At 32.4% G+C, this 12,693-nt stretch overlaps 1 protein-coding gene across 5 annotated transcripts in view; it reads right to left on the bottom strand.

Annotated features, from left to right (window-relative positions):
• The window catches only part of LOC129961870 (tyrosine-protein phosphatase 69D-like), a 666,258-nt gene that overhangs the window by 36,790 nt on the left and 616,775 nt on the right, over window positions 1-12,693 (bottom strand). For all 5 annotated transcript variants that reach the window (XM_056075481.1, XM_056075482.1, XM_056075483.1 and 2 more), the window contains 2 exons: window positions 5,065-5,199; window positions 3,411-3,536 (listed from right to left, as the gene is read on the bottom strand). In XM_056075481.1, the coding sequence (XP_055931456.1) occupies window positions 3,411-3,536; window positions 5,065-5,199 (261 nt within the window). The remainder of the gene's footprint in view (window positions 1-3,410; window positions 3,537-5,064; window positions 5,200-12,693) is intronic.

The following is a 12,693-nucleotide window of genomic DNA, read 5'->3' as shown; positions in this document are numbered from 1 at the left end:
TGCGGAAAAAAAAAGAGTCATATTTCGGAAGGCCATAATATAAAATACTTTGTAGTTTTTAAATGAGTGTTAACAATTTTTTTTTGAGTTAACTGAATATGAAACATTTAAATAAATAAAAAAGAGATTCATTGATATAGGGTCTGTTCATTGGATTCAGCTATCAGTTTTTACTATAAATTTTGGAATGCGAAACCGCAGAACTTTTCAATTTTGGAAGCAAGACAAAATGTAAACAAGTAGTCCCTCAAAAATTTCAATTTCCTTATGGTATTTTATTTAAAATATATCAAAATAGGAAAATATACAAACTATATACAAAACTTCATAGTTTTAATTCAATGTAGTTTTGCGCAATCGAGTTCATGGACTGACAGATTTAAATCCAAAAATGTATTTTATAGAATTAGAAAGGTCTGAGATGTTGAGATTTGTCACAAATTTCGAGGTCGAATTTTTTTACACTCACAATGCTTACTATTAATTTCAACTGTTACGAGAAAATAAAAATACCTATATGGAGCGGTTAACAATAATTTGGATTGACTTACCCTTTAAAAAATCTCTATCTTTAATAGGATTTCATTCTTTAATAGCTTTTATAAAATTTCACTTTCCCATTTAAATTTTTATAAATCCGAATTCAGATTTATTTCTTTATAATATATTTTAACAAATAAATAAATACAAGATTTTAGTGTGTAAGTTAGCCAAAAGATGGCAGCACAAAACAGTATCCTCCATTTTAATTCGCATTTTGCCCATGCTCAGTCGGAAAAAAGTTGAATAAGTTAGAAAGGCACAAAGTTAGCAGTATTTATAAAATAATTTAATGAGTGAAGTTGTTACATGAATATTTTTTAATACATAGAAAATTTTAGATTAACAATTTTTATAATTCATCGTCCATTCTTTTTCATTGGAAATAATCTCATAATCAAACTATACAATTATTTAGGGAAATATTACATGGCATGCGATATTAAATAGAGATAAAAGTAGAAAAAAAAATCCAAGAAATATGATAAATTTAATGAATTTTAGTTAAATACATTAATTATGATAATTTTTTCCCTGCAATCGATTTCCACCCTACAACTTTTAAGTAAGCAGAATCGTTCAATTAGGGATGAAGCGCTTTATCACTCCTTTTAAATTATTTTAAAAACTTAAAATCCTTGAATTTATCAAACTCGGTATGTCAATTTGTAAATTGAAGTTTCAAATGTTAAAAATGATCAAATTTTTGTTTTAATCGATTGGAAAGAAGCCATATGAAACTGAAGTTCGATTTTGGGACACCTCTGACAGACTGCTAGGAATTAATCGCCAAAGCAATCGCCAAGGTTCACACGAGAAATGCAGTAAAAATGCTGAATTCACGTCAAATGTCGATATTTCATAACTATTGTCCGCCTGTGCCGTGGAAGGCGTTCACTGGCATAACATCTTTATTAAAGTGTATGCGAGAAAATGTTGGTGAGACTCTTGGCCTTAAAAAGAAGCTTGGATATGTAAGATCACAAAACTAAGTATAATAAAAATGAATACTTTTATTTAATTCTTCTACCTGAGTGGTTTCTGTCAAACAATTTCTTATAAATTATAAAATATGACCTACGGTTTTAGAAATAGTCATGATCCCATGACTTTCCCCTCTCGTATCCTCCCCTGCAAATTAAAGGGCACAGGATGGAGCACATGAAAGCATTAAATTTTTTTAATTAGCATTACCTAGTGCACACACACTGGAAAGTAAAAGGACATTTCCTCTCAATGAGCTTGGCGGTGCAGGAGATGAAATGTTTGCAGTTTTAATTTACTTTACTTTATTGCCAATTGACATTCATTTTACTTTTTAGTACGCGCTATATACAAAGACAAAGTATTAAATCGTCAAAAACTCAGATTTCAAGATATTAATGAAACTGCATGTTTCAGCTCTGTGAGTTCGAAGAACAGATATTAGATATTACAGATTTGGAATTATATTTGTCTGTCTGTGAACACTTCCTCTCCATGTCCACCCAACTGTTTGAATAATCGTAAAGATTATAGTCGCAGGGACATGGAGAGGTGTTATGTCTGTGAACACTGCAACAAAAAACTGCTTTGAGCTAGACGATAAAAGTTGATATATAGTCTTAAAAGTAAATTTGTAAATTTCTATCAAATTTGAAAGAAATTCATTTTGAGGAAGTCTGTCTGCCCGGCTGACCAAATATAAGTTAGCATGACAATTACAAAACGAAAAGAGCCAGATGTATAACATTTTGTTCCTCAGATTTATCATTTGAATCTGCCTATAAAATTTGTAACCAAATTCGATTGAAGCTTCTTTTGTTTCCTTTTCCTATTTCACGGAAATATATTGTTATGTAAATTCAGCTAAAATCCCATCGAAACCATCAAACATTGCAGAACTTGCACCATCAAGTCCTACAGCCACAGCACAAAGCGGTCAGACAGAACTCAGCAGGAGTAAGAAATTCACATAGCTATCATCTATGGTCTCTCCAAACGCCTGCTATTCTCCAATGTCTTCTTGCTTTAGCTATATCCAACTGCCGACTCATTATTAAACGACTGGCCACCCCACACACGATTTGATGCTGCCTCAATAATAAACTCCAAGATTAGACACACAGCTTAATTCACCAATCGCTTCAGCTTTATTTAACACTTGCGCTTCGCTGGACTGATCCAACTAATTCGTTGTTGCCTCGCTATGCAACTCTATACTATAGACTTTTTCGGCTTGATCTGCCGGCCCTTATAGTTTCCGGAAGAGGGCAGAGAAAGTTTTGGAACATTCAAGCATATCTCAGCTCCTATCGGTTCTATCGCCGAAATTTTTAAAGATTCTAGTATCACACATATTGTCTCTAAAATCGTCAGATTCGTTGCCATATGGTCGCCAAGACCGGGGATCATGGATCCGGCATCCAATCAGCATCCAACAGAGCTGATCGTATAACGGCCTTTCCTTCGATGGAACTAACTATGCTAAGAAGCATCATTACAGATTCGTAATAATATCTAGTTTAGTACATATTTGTTTGCTTATGTTAGAAGCTACTCGTTGAAAAATGATTCATTGATAATTCTCTAAGTACAATTCAGGTAATTAAAAATGAAAAATTTTGTGTTTATTACAGGTATTTTTTTGAAAAATATTTTTTGCAGCATTGTTTATTTCTGATTTAAAGATAGTTGAATTCAAAAGATATATAAATTCAAAATTAGATTCTAGAAAACCGATGATAACTGCATCAAATTTTTTTTGTCATTCCGATCAAAAACTCACCGTGAATTTGGTGAAGGCATGTTTATGTAATAAACAAGTCGAGTACGCACAATTCAGTTATATGGGTAATTTCTAAAAATAAATTATGATGAACTTTACTTACTTTGGAACATTTGAGGAGAAGAGTTCTGAGAATGTAATCTGAGCATTTCTTGAAACTGATGAGCGTCACGCTGAAGTAACTGACTTCTAGTGATTTCGAATCGGACCAATACTGAGCACATTTTTCCTAAAAAAAGTTTATACCAGCGCATTTCAAAAGCAAAAGAAGACAATAAACATATATATAATTACAAATATCTATCTAGAGTATGACCAAGATTCGATAATTATACTATGAGGATTAATTAAAAAGGAAGAAAACCAAACGATACTACCACAACTCACAAATATCACAGTGATGATTTTTAATATTATTTCGAAACTACAAATTATACGATATTAATTCACGCGAATGCCAAGTCATAATTGTTTTGTTACCTAACATTTAACTACTTGATTTCTTTCTGTAAAGCGACAGCAAGTTATTTCTCCTTTTGCGTAAAAATGTGCTTGACCGATTCCGAAATAATAATTGCACGGCGAATTTGATATAATCATGTAATCATGGATTGATACCATCTTTTCATGGGAATATGAATGACCGTTGAAATTATGCTTATAAAGGGTGCTCCAAAATTAACGCAATATTTGAATTTGGCACCATTCGTGCAGAAAAGTGTTGGCAACTCTATAAAAAAACATACTTGACAGCTAATTGTTTAGGGTTAGCAAAAATGGAGCATTACAAAATAGAACGATGAATGTTATATTTTTATTGAATCGTAAAGTACACATGATAGGGTTATGCACGGAATAAGACATTAGGCAAATGCCTCCACGACTTGGCTGACACATACACACTCTTTCTTCGAAATTTTCCATGACCATTTTGCATAAATGTGGCGATATTTCGTTTATGCAGAATTGAATTCGCTCCTTCAATGCACGCGTGCTCGTAGGCTTGTAGGCATAGACCTTTAACTTCAAAAAGCTCCATAAAAAGAAATCCAATAGTGTTAAATCACATTTTCTAGGGGACCAATTCTCAATTTTTCGAACTGTGGTCGAAGAACTTACATTATTTTTGAAATATTTTTTAACAATGAAAACACGTTGTTCTATCATGTAACGTTCCATTTTTAAAAAGACCTTATCTATCAGTTGACAAATGGATTTTTTTAGTAGGGTTATCAACACTTTACTGCACGAATAGTGGAAAATTTAAATCTTGCGTTAATTTTGAGACATCTTTTATCTACACTCTCTCATTCTTTCCACAATTCTCTGTTATCGATTTGTCTAGATAATTCTTTTTTAAAAATATCCCCAAGCTCTTGCTATCAAATCTTGATTTTATTTGTGACAGAAATTTGTTTTTAAAAATTTTGTACCTTATTAATTTTATTTAATGTCATGAGTTCAATAAAGTATAATATAAATTACAGTTTGTTTTAATAATTTTTTAAACAAATATACATAGGTTAAATTATTAAAACAAGAAATAATTCGAATTAACACAGAATATGATGTTTTATACACAAATGAATGGCAATAAGTGTTGGTATATTCACCTTTTTACGTAGAGCAGTATGAAATATAGAATGATAAAAAGAAAAAAAAATGTAATTTAAACATGAATGAAAGTTCATTTTTTTTGTTTGATATATAGTTACTAAGCAAATATGAAAGTAAATATTTTCGTTTTCTATTTTTACCTCTCCATTTTCCTCCAATCCCGTCAGCATGACTATGACCGAGACACCCTGCTGCCATATCATGCGCCAGAAATCGCAGATGGTGCTCTTCAGCGGCGCCTGCGCACAGATATAAAGCTTCTTTTCCCTGTAACCCTAAAAAAAATCCCTCTTTGTCAAGGAAATACTCACAAAAATATCATAATGAGACTATATTAAATTTAAGTGTTCGGATTATTAGCCCATAATTAATTAGAAGGCTTATTTCTTTAGATTAAGCCCAAGGAAGGTGCCCTCAAACCATGAAAATCACTATATCATTCTTATCCTTTCAAAAATTTTAAAAAAAATCACATTTTTGGATTTTAATTCAGTTTTTATATAAGTAGTTTCAAGTAACAATTTTGGTTAATAGAAACCGAAAATTCTTAAAGCTTGTGTGAAAATGCTTAAAGCTAAAATGCTCTAAAAAAGTTAGATTCAGTATATATTGCATGTTAAAAAAATGCACAATTCAAATTTAAAAGTTATTAATAAACTTTTCTCAACACAATCTAAATGACATTTAATTACAGGATTGTTTATTTTTTAAAATTATGGCACCACATTTTTTTTAAATTGTAAAAGCGATAGTATGAAACATTTTTTAGAATTATAAAGCGATAATATGAAACTTTTTTTAGAATTGTAAAGCGATAATATGAAACATGTAGATTAGAAATTCTATTAGATTGATGTTCCAAAATCTAATTTAAACAATACTTGATATTAATTTGAATAAGTTCTATTGTGCGATCATTATAATTAAATGAAAGTGCAGAATTAAATAACTTTCTTAAAAACTCCCCAAAAATTTCAAGATCTCCGAGTCCCCTAAAGCTGTAAAGCGCTTTAGCAATCTCCTAATTTATCTATTGAATACATAGTCAGTGGCATGAGAAATAGGAGACAAAGGCTACTGATGTCCTAGTTTCAATTGTATTGAGAGTGATTAAAACAAAATATTAGTTAATATAAGTCAAATTTTATCTTCAGCCGAGACGTGCAGCATACAACAGCATGCACAGCAGCATACACAGCAGTATTCAACAGTATACAAAGCAGCTCTACATCGTCGCTGCTCCGCTGGTCCCTGGAAGACGAGTTTTCAGCGTCGCTTCCGACTACTCTTCGACTCCACTGGTCCACGACTCAATTCACCGTCCGTTCACCACTACTGGGTCACGACTGCAATTCACCACTGGTTCACCACTCGACTCACCACTCCTCTGCTCTGATCTGCCGCTTCCGACTTCTTCTCAATTCACCGCCCCGGTTCACGACTGGCCGGCAGCTGCGGCTGCTTCCTTTTATAGGTCTCAGGAGGCGGGGCTAGACGCCTCTCAACCAATCAGGAATGTTCGAGGTGTATCTCTGTTCCTACTCGACGGATCGGGAAAATTCTCGATGTTTCGGGTATAATCCATTTTGGCGCCAAAGTCTCCAAATTCGTCGCCAAGTCGCCAAATGTTCGCCAAGTTTGTCGCCAAGCTCTGGGACCTCCTATGGAACACACTATGCTGGGAAGCCGCATCGCAGGTTCGTAACAATATTCTCACACTACTCTTTTGGTAGCAGTGGCTTGGTAATGCTTCAACTTAAGAATTTGTGGGTTTCTGTTTCAATTAATTACTATGCAACTATTTACCGACCTACACCGATTCCATTATAGTAACGCCGTGTACACTGACTTAAAACAGGTTAAATTAGTCCAGATTAATGTCTTCCTACTGGTGAGACATGGAACATTGGAAAACAGTGTATGTTCGTGTGTTTTCTTCTGATTTTTACTCAAAATTGTGATATTTATTCCAAAACATCCCTCCTGTTTAAAAATGGGACATTTGAACAACTAAATAAGCCCTTATATATATGTCACGAGCATTATAATGGACAATGTCAGCTCTTGAAGTATGTAAAGGAAGATGAAACCATCATATTTTTTTCTTTATAAAGGCCATCTTCTCGGAAAAGTTAAATACAGTATCCAAGAAAGAAATATCAAATATAAAACACGAGTATGCATTTCTATAAAGTTGAGATAAAATCTTAATTTTCAAATTAATGCACACTCATCTTTTATAATTAACATTTCTCTTTTGGACAACTTCATTAGTATTTTATATGCAGAAGCATTTTGGAATGTTTTCTAAATACAATAATTTACTAATTGCTTCTAATGAATCAGTGATTTCTTTAACATTGGATTATTTATTGGACATTCTAAAAATGTAGCGTACGTGAAATGAACCACATAAAATGAAACTAAAATATACCCTAGAAATCTTTTTGAATACAATTAAAAAAAATTACCGTTAATCGGAATATATACAATAAAAAGCTTGGAAAAAATAAATTTTACAAGCATTCTATTAGAAATTTATTCAGATTTAAAGAAGAAATTCATTTATTTTTTCTGCTCGGAAATATCAAAAATTTACGACATTTTTTGAAGTAAATTTTGTAATATGACTTCAAAGAATTTCTTTTTTCTATGATATATCAGGTATCTATACATATATCATAGAATATATTAGTGCAAACGATGTTTAGACAAGTCAAAATGATAGTTTATCGTTTGCCTTCATTGCTATATTTCAATACATTTGTGAATTAGAGAGAATTCTGTTGCTTGGAATAGAATTTTGCCCTTGAACGTTTTTTTTCACTATATAAAATTAAGCTTTGATACATAGAAATTCAGTGTTATGCACATACAATAGAATTATTTGAAAGATAAATTAATTCCATATAAACGCTTACAACAGATATTTCAAATTACAATATTATGAAAGCCTTTATTGAGAAAGTAGAAGAAAAAAGCGGTAATTATTATTAATGGATGGATCAAGTGAATCATATTTTTTAATGAAAGAGCTTCTTATGCGGAATGTATTGGAAACGATCTTTATTTCAAGATTTCGTTTTGTATTTGCTAGCCAACTTTATTTATGCATTATTAGAAATAATTATTCGTAAATCTCAATGATTTTATTCGAGATTTATTATTATTTTCATGAATTCTTTTTTCATGCATGAAATGGTGATATTAAACTATAATGTCTCTAATGTCAACTTCAAGTATACGTGGGTTGCAGTTAATAAGGATTCATTATGCATATTGTGCTTCAGATTTTCAATAGACTACGACTTGAATTTTTGGATTTAGATGGAATTAATGAAGTCAATGCTTTCCCAAATGAGTAGTATAAAATCTAACTGTATTTTTCGATCTTTCCTGCATTTAAACTTTAATATTATTCTTCACGGGAGTTTAGTCTATGAATAAATAGGCCGTCTTATGGATCTTGCATGAAACTGCGCCTGTACTTCTGCATTTAAAGCGATGTTTAAGCAACAGTCTTTCATTTATATGCGCAAACGAAAAATTTAAGCAAAAACCGGTTTTCTCCGTGTAATAGGATTCCCATTCTCATCGAAGAAGAAAATTCTAGGACATTTTAAGTTTATTTTTAAGAAAATTCAAGGACCATAAAATTGCATATTTTTGGCATAAAATTGCAAATGATAAATCTAAGTCAAATATTTTCAAAATCAGCGTTCAAAGATGCCATTATTTTCTTGCCTACTATTTGTATAAGCTTAAATAAGAAACACTAAAGACACTTGTCATGTTCAAGCCAAATAATAAATGTTAATAAAAAGAGGTCAATTCTCAAGTGCATACTATTTTGCCATGCCTTAATGAGTTGCTGACAATATGTTGGCGAAACTATTCAAATTCATCAACATTGCTGAAAGTTTTTTTTTTGCATTTTCATTATTCAGTATATAAAAAAAAAATCCAATTTATTACGTCGAAATAAATAAAATCATCTTAAAACCCAATTTTTCTATAGAGTTACGGAATTTTTGTAAAATATATTTGATTGTGGAATAGTTCACAGATTTGATTTCAAGATCCTTTTTCTTACTTTTTCATTCCAAAATATAATGTGTCAATCCATTTGCAAAGATTTATCTTACGCAATGAAATATTAGATCATACACATTAAGATCATCCAGTCACTTAAGTAAAACTTTGATGCATACAGCAATGATAAATGGAATTAAGCAAGATTTGTTGGGCCACTAGAGAACTTTTAAGGTAGTTTTGTGAACAAGTTTGAAATCTCTTTGCAAAAATGATATGAATAATAACTTTTTATACAGCTTAATGTCATTTTCAATTCTGTATATGAGCATTGTAAACGTATAATAAATGGTGTTATAGTATTATCTCCAGGTGCTGACTCTTCCTTATCAGTTGTGTCAGTAATCTTCCTGTTTCTCCTCTGTCCAAACTATCCTGAGAAAAGATTAATGATTGGCAGCGGTGGAATTTACGATGAAAAAACGAGTCAGAAACATTTTCTTCTTTTGCCCCTCCTCCAAATAACGGATATAGATTTCATCTATTTTTCAAGAACTTTCCTAAGATCCAGCGAGAAATCAAATAACAATCAAACACCACAGATAAAAAAAATTAAAAGAGTTTTCAAGGATTTTCGAGGACCGTGAGAACTGGACGTGCAAGAGGTTACAACTGCTACTGATTGCAACTGGACAGCTACTGAATAAAGGGTTTTTAAGACATTTGGCCTTACTAAGTTTTTAGTTTAGTTTTATTAACATCCCGTTTTAAAGCAACTCTAGGACTACGACCTACTAATTTTGAATCGACGCCAGATGATAAGAACGACATCTGAGTTGCCCCCCATACCAAAAATTCCACACCACACCAGCGAAGGGCATTCGGCCCCGACGGATTTAACGTACACAAGACCATCTTACACGACGGTTCTTCTGTGGAATAGGGTATCGAACCTGAAACCCTCCGGTTTCGATGCCGGATCACCAGTCCACCGCCTTTGGCTCTAGTAAAGAGCAACTATTAAATTTTGTTTTCATGCATAGTTTCCAGTATTAATCTTTCTTTTATCTGCGGCACAATATATGAGTAGTGAAGTGTGAAACAGCTCTATTATTATTTTCGATTTTTTTTAATCAAAAGTTTATAATCGGTCATTTTATCCGATTGTGGTACGTTTACTGTTGACATCGTTCTTAATTTTTTTTTGTATGTAACAATGTTGTAGTGACATCAGCCGGGCCCTCCTAGAAGAGTGCTTATTGCTCTCTCTCTTCGTTCTCGGAGGCCCCGCATCAACCTTTGTATCCCTTTTATGTGGCAAGGCCGCGGTGGCCTGGTGGTTAGATCTCGGTTTGTGAGCCGTAGGGTTTCAAGTTCGAGACCCGATTCCACCGAAGAACCGTCGTGTAAGGGGGGGGGGGTGTTGCAAATGTCCTCCCGCTGGTGTGGTGTGGCGTGGAGAGGGGGGTGCCAGCTCAGGTGTCGTACTCGCCATCTGACCGCGGTTCAAAATTACGAGGTCCGTCCCCCAATAGCCCTAGTGTTGCTTTACAACGGGACGTTAATATAACTAAACTAAACTAAACCCGTTTATGTGCCCTCACTTACTGCTTTATTATATTTTTAAACGCGAAATTTTTCTCTCGCTATATGCATAAGAATAACTTTTATACTGGAATGGGTGTTCAAAATTTCCTACAAGACTTTTTCTCTAAAATCACAAATATTTGCTTATTTCAACCATTGTTTAAATTTTGGAATGGATTGTTTTGAATTTTAAGGGTTTAACGGATCAAGATCCATATTTAGCCATCTTATGGCAAAAAGTATTATTATTATCAACAATCAAATCATTTTGAAACCATATCAATTTGTTAATTCAAAAATGCTTCCATTTTGCCTTCTAGAGAATTTTAAATTTATTCCACACACAAGCAATAGCGTACATAATTTAAATTCTTGATCTCACGCTATTCTACAGATGTCTTATAATCTTGTTGGCCAACATATGCCTATTTTTTGTATTTCATATTAGAATTTTATTTCTAGTATGATGTATTTGTGCAAGAGTAGTCTTTCATTTGCTTTTTTAAAACTCAGTCTTTCTTAAGACATGTAAATACAGAAATATACTAAAAATTCATACAAGTAACAGAATAAATATAAGCACAATCCTACATTTAAGAGAATGTACTAAACATACTGCCTCCTCGATATGGAGATTAACAGGCAATTGGAGGAACGATTTGACTCAAGTTAGTGATATAGTTTTGTATAAATGACTTTCATTTTTATCTTATTTTGCTATTCATTTTGTTTGCTGTAAAAAGAAACAAGATGTTATGTGATTCTTCTTTATGTGTCATTATGATAATTTATTACGGTCTTTGATTCTATTATTTCAAAAATAGATAAATAAAATAATCAAAAAAATAAAAATGTATAAATTTTTTTAAATATCTTCCATTGTATGCAAGCTGAGTATACTGTAAATCGAACCCACATAGAAGATACAGAATAAGACTTCGATGCCTCTTTTTAAGCCATTCTTCCCTAAAAAAATCTGCTGAAAGTAACTCAGCATAAAATATCGCATCCAAATTGGCAGTTAAATATTTTGGAGTGGATGCTCTCTTTGTACAAAATGGCAATGGCTAATAGATAAGAATGACGACTCAAAATCGTTTCTCTCTCTCTCTTTTTTTCCCTCGAGGATGAACGTCCCAGTTGTCTCCGTCTTTCTTCCCTTTTGGCATTATTCTGTGTAGAAATATGAGAAGTTTCTTTCTCCATGTTACGCTGAAGAATTTCAGGTCTTCCTCTTCTTTTTTTCCCCCGCTCTTTTTCTTAGCTTTGTTCTCTTTCTTCCTTTTCCGTTCTTCTTTGAGTACGAGTTAAAAAATGTTTCCGTGCGGAAACATTTCTCTTGTTGCAGTGTCTTCCCTTACAGAATTTCCGTCTTTTTTTTCTCCCGTTCTTTCTTCTATTCTCTCAAATTTAAGCGATAAAACGGGAGTAAAGTCGGTTAATCCTGAAGAAGTTATCCCATCTTTCCCTGTCCGTGTGTGGCCATTTTGTTTGGAATTCGACAAAATGCGCCTTTTTTTATGAGGAAGGAAGAGATTTCTGGAAAGCCTAAGAGGGTATTAGTAAACGGTTCTGGATCTCCCTGCGATAAATATAGAACTCAAAAATAATGTTTGAGAGTCAAAGATAACTGTTCAGTGAGCTTTCAGAATTTTGGACAAACACGAACGAAAGTTTAAAATGAATCACCGTTTATTCATTATTTGATATAAAGTTTTTTACCTTAAAATTTCTTGATTTGAAATTTTTTTTTCAATTATAAAAAGAAATACCTGTATTTAATAGATACACCCTTTAGAAACTATTATGTCTAAATTGTTTAATCGAATAAATAAAAACAATAATGTATTAATATTAAACGCTGACTTATTATAATATATCTTGGAAAAGTAAAATAATATTTAAAATAGAAATTGTTAAGGAAATCAGATACAGCTTGTATCTTATATGTTAATGTGAAAATTGCTACGCAATTTATAGTAATCATTAAAGTTTGAATTTCCAAATTGGAAAAAGACAAAGAAATTATGCTATTAAAAATAAGAAATTTATAAAGCGTATTGCCAATAATTTAACAAATACAGAGGGCCAATGTTTTACCTCTTTATACATCATATGAGTGGTTGCCCAAGACTATTGGTTGGGATATC

The sequence above is a fragment of the Argiope bruennichi genome, chromosome 2, assembly GCF_947563725.1.
Source record: "Argiope bruennichi chromosome 2, qqArgBrue1.1, whole genome shotgun sequence".
Classification (NCBI taxonomy): domain Eukaryota; kingdom Metazoa; phylum Arthropoda; class Arachnida; order Araneae; family Araneidae; genus Argiope; species Argiope bruennichi.
The sequence above is the reverse complement of the archived record's forward strand: the minus strand, read 5'-3'. Positions and strand labels throughout refer to the sequence as shown.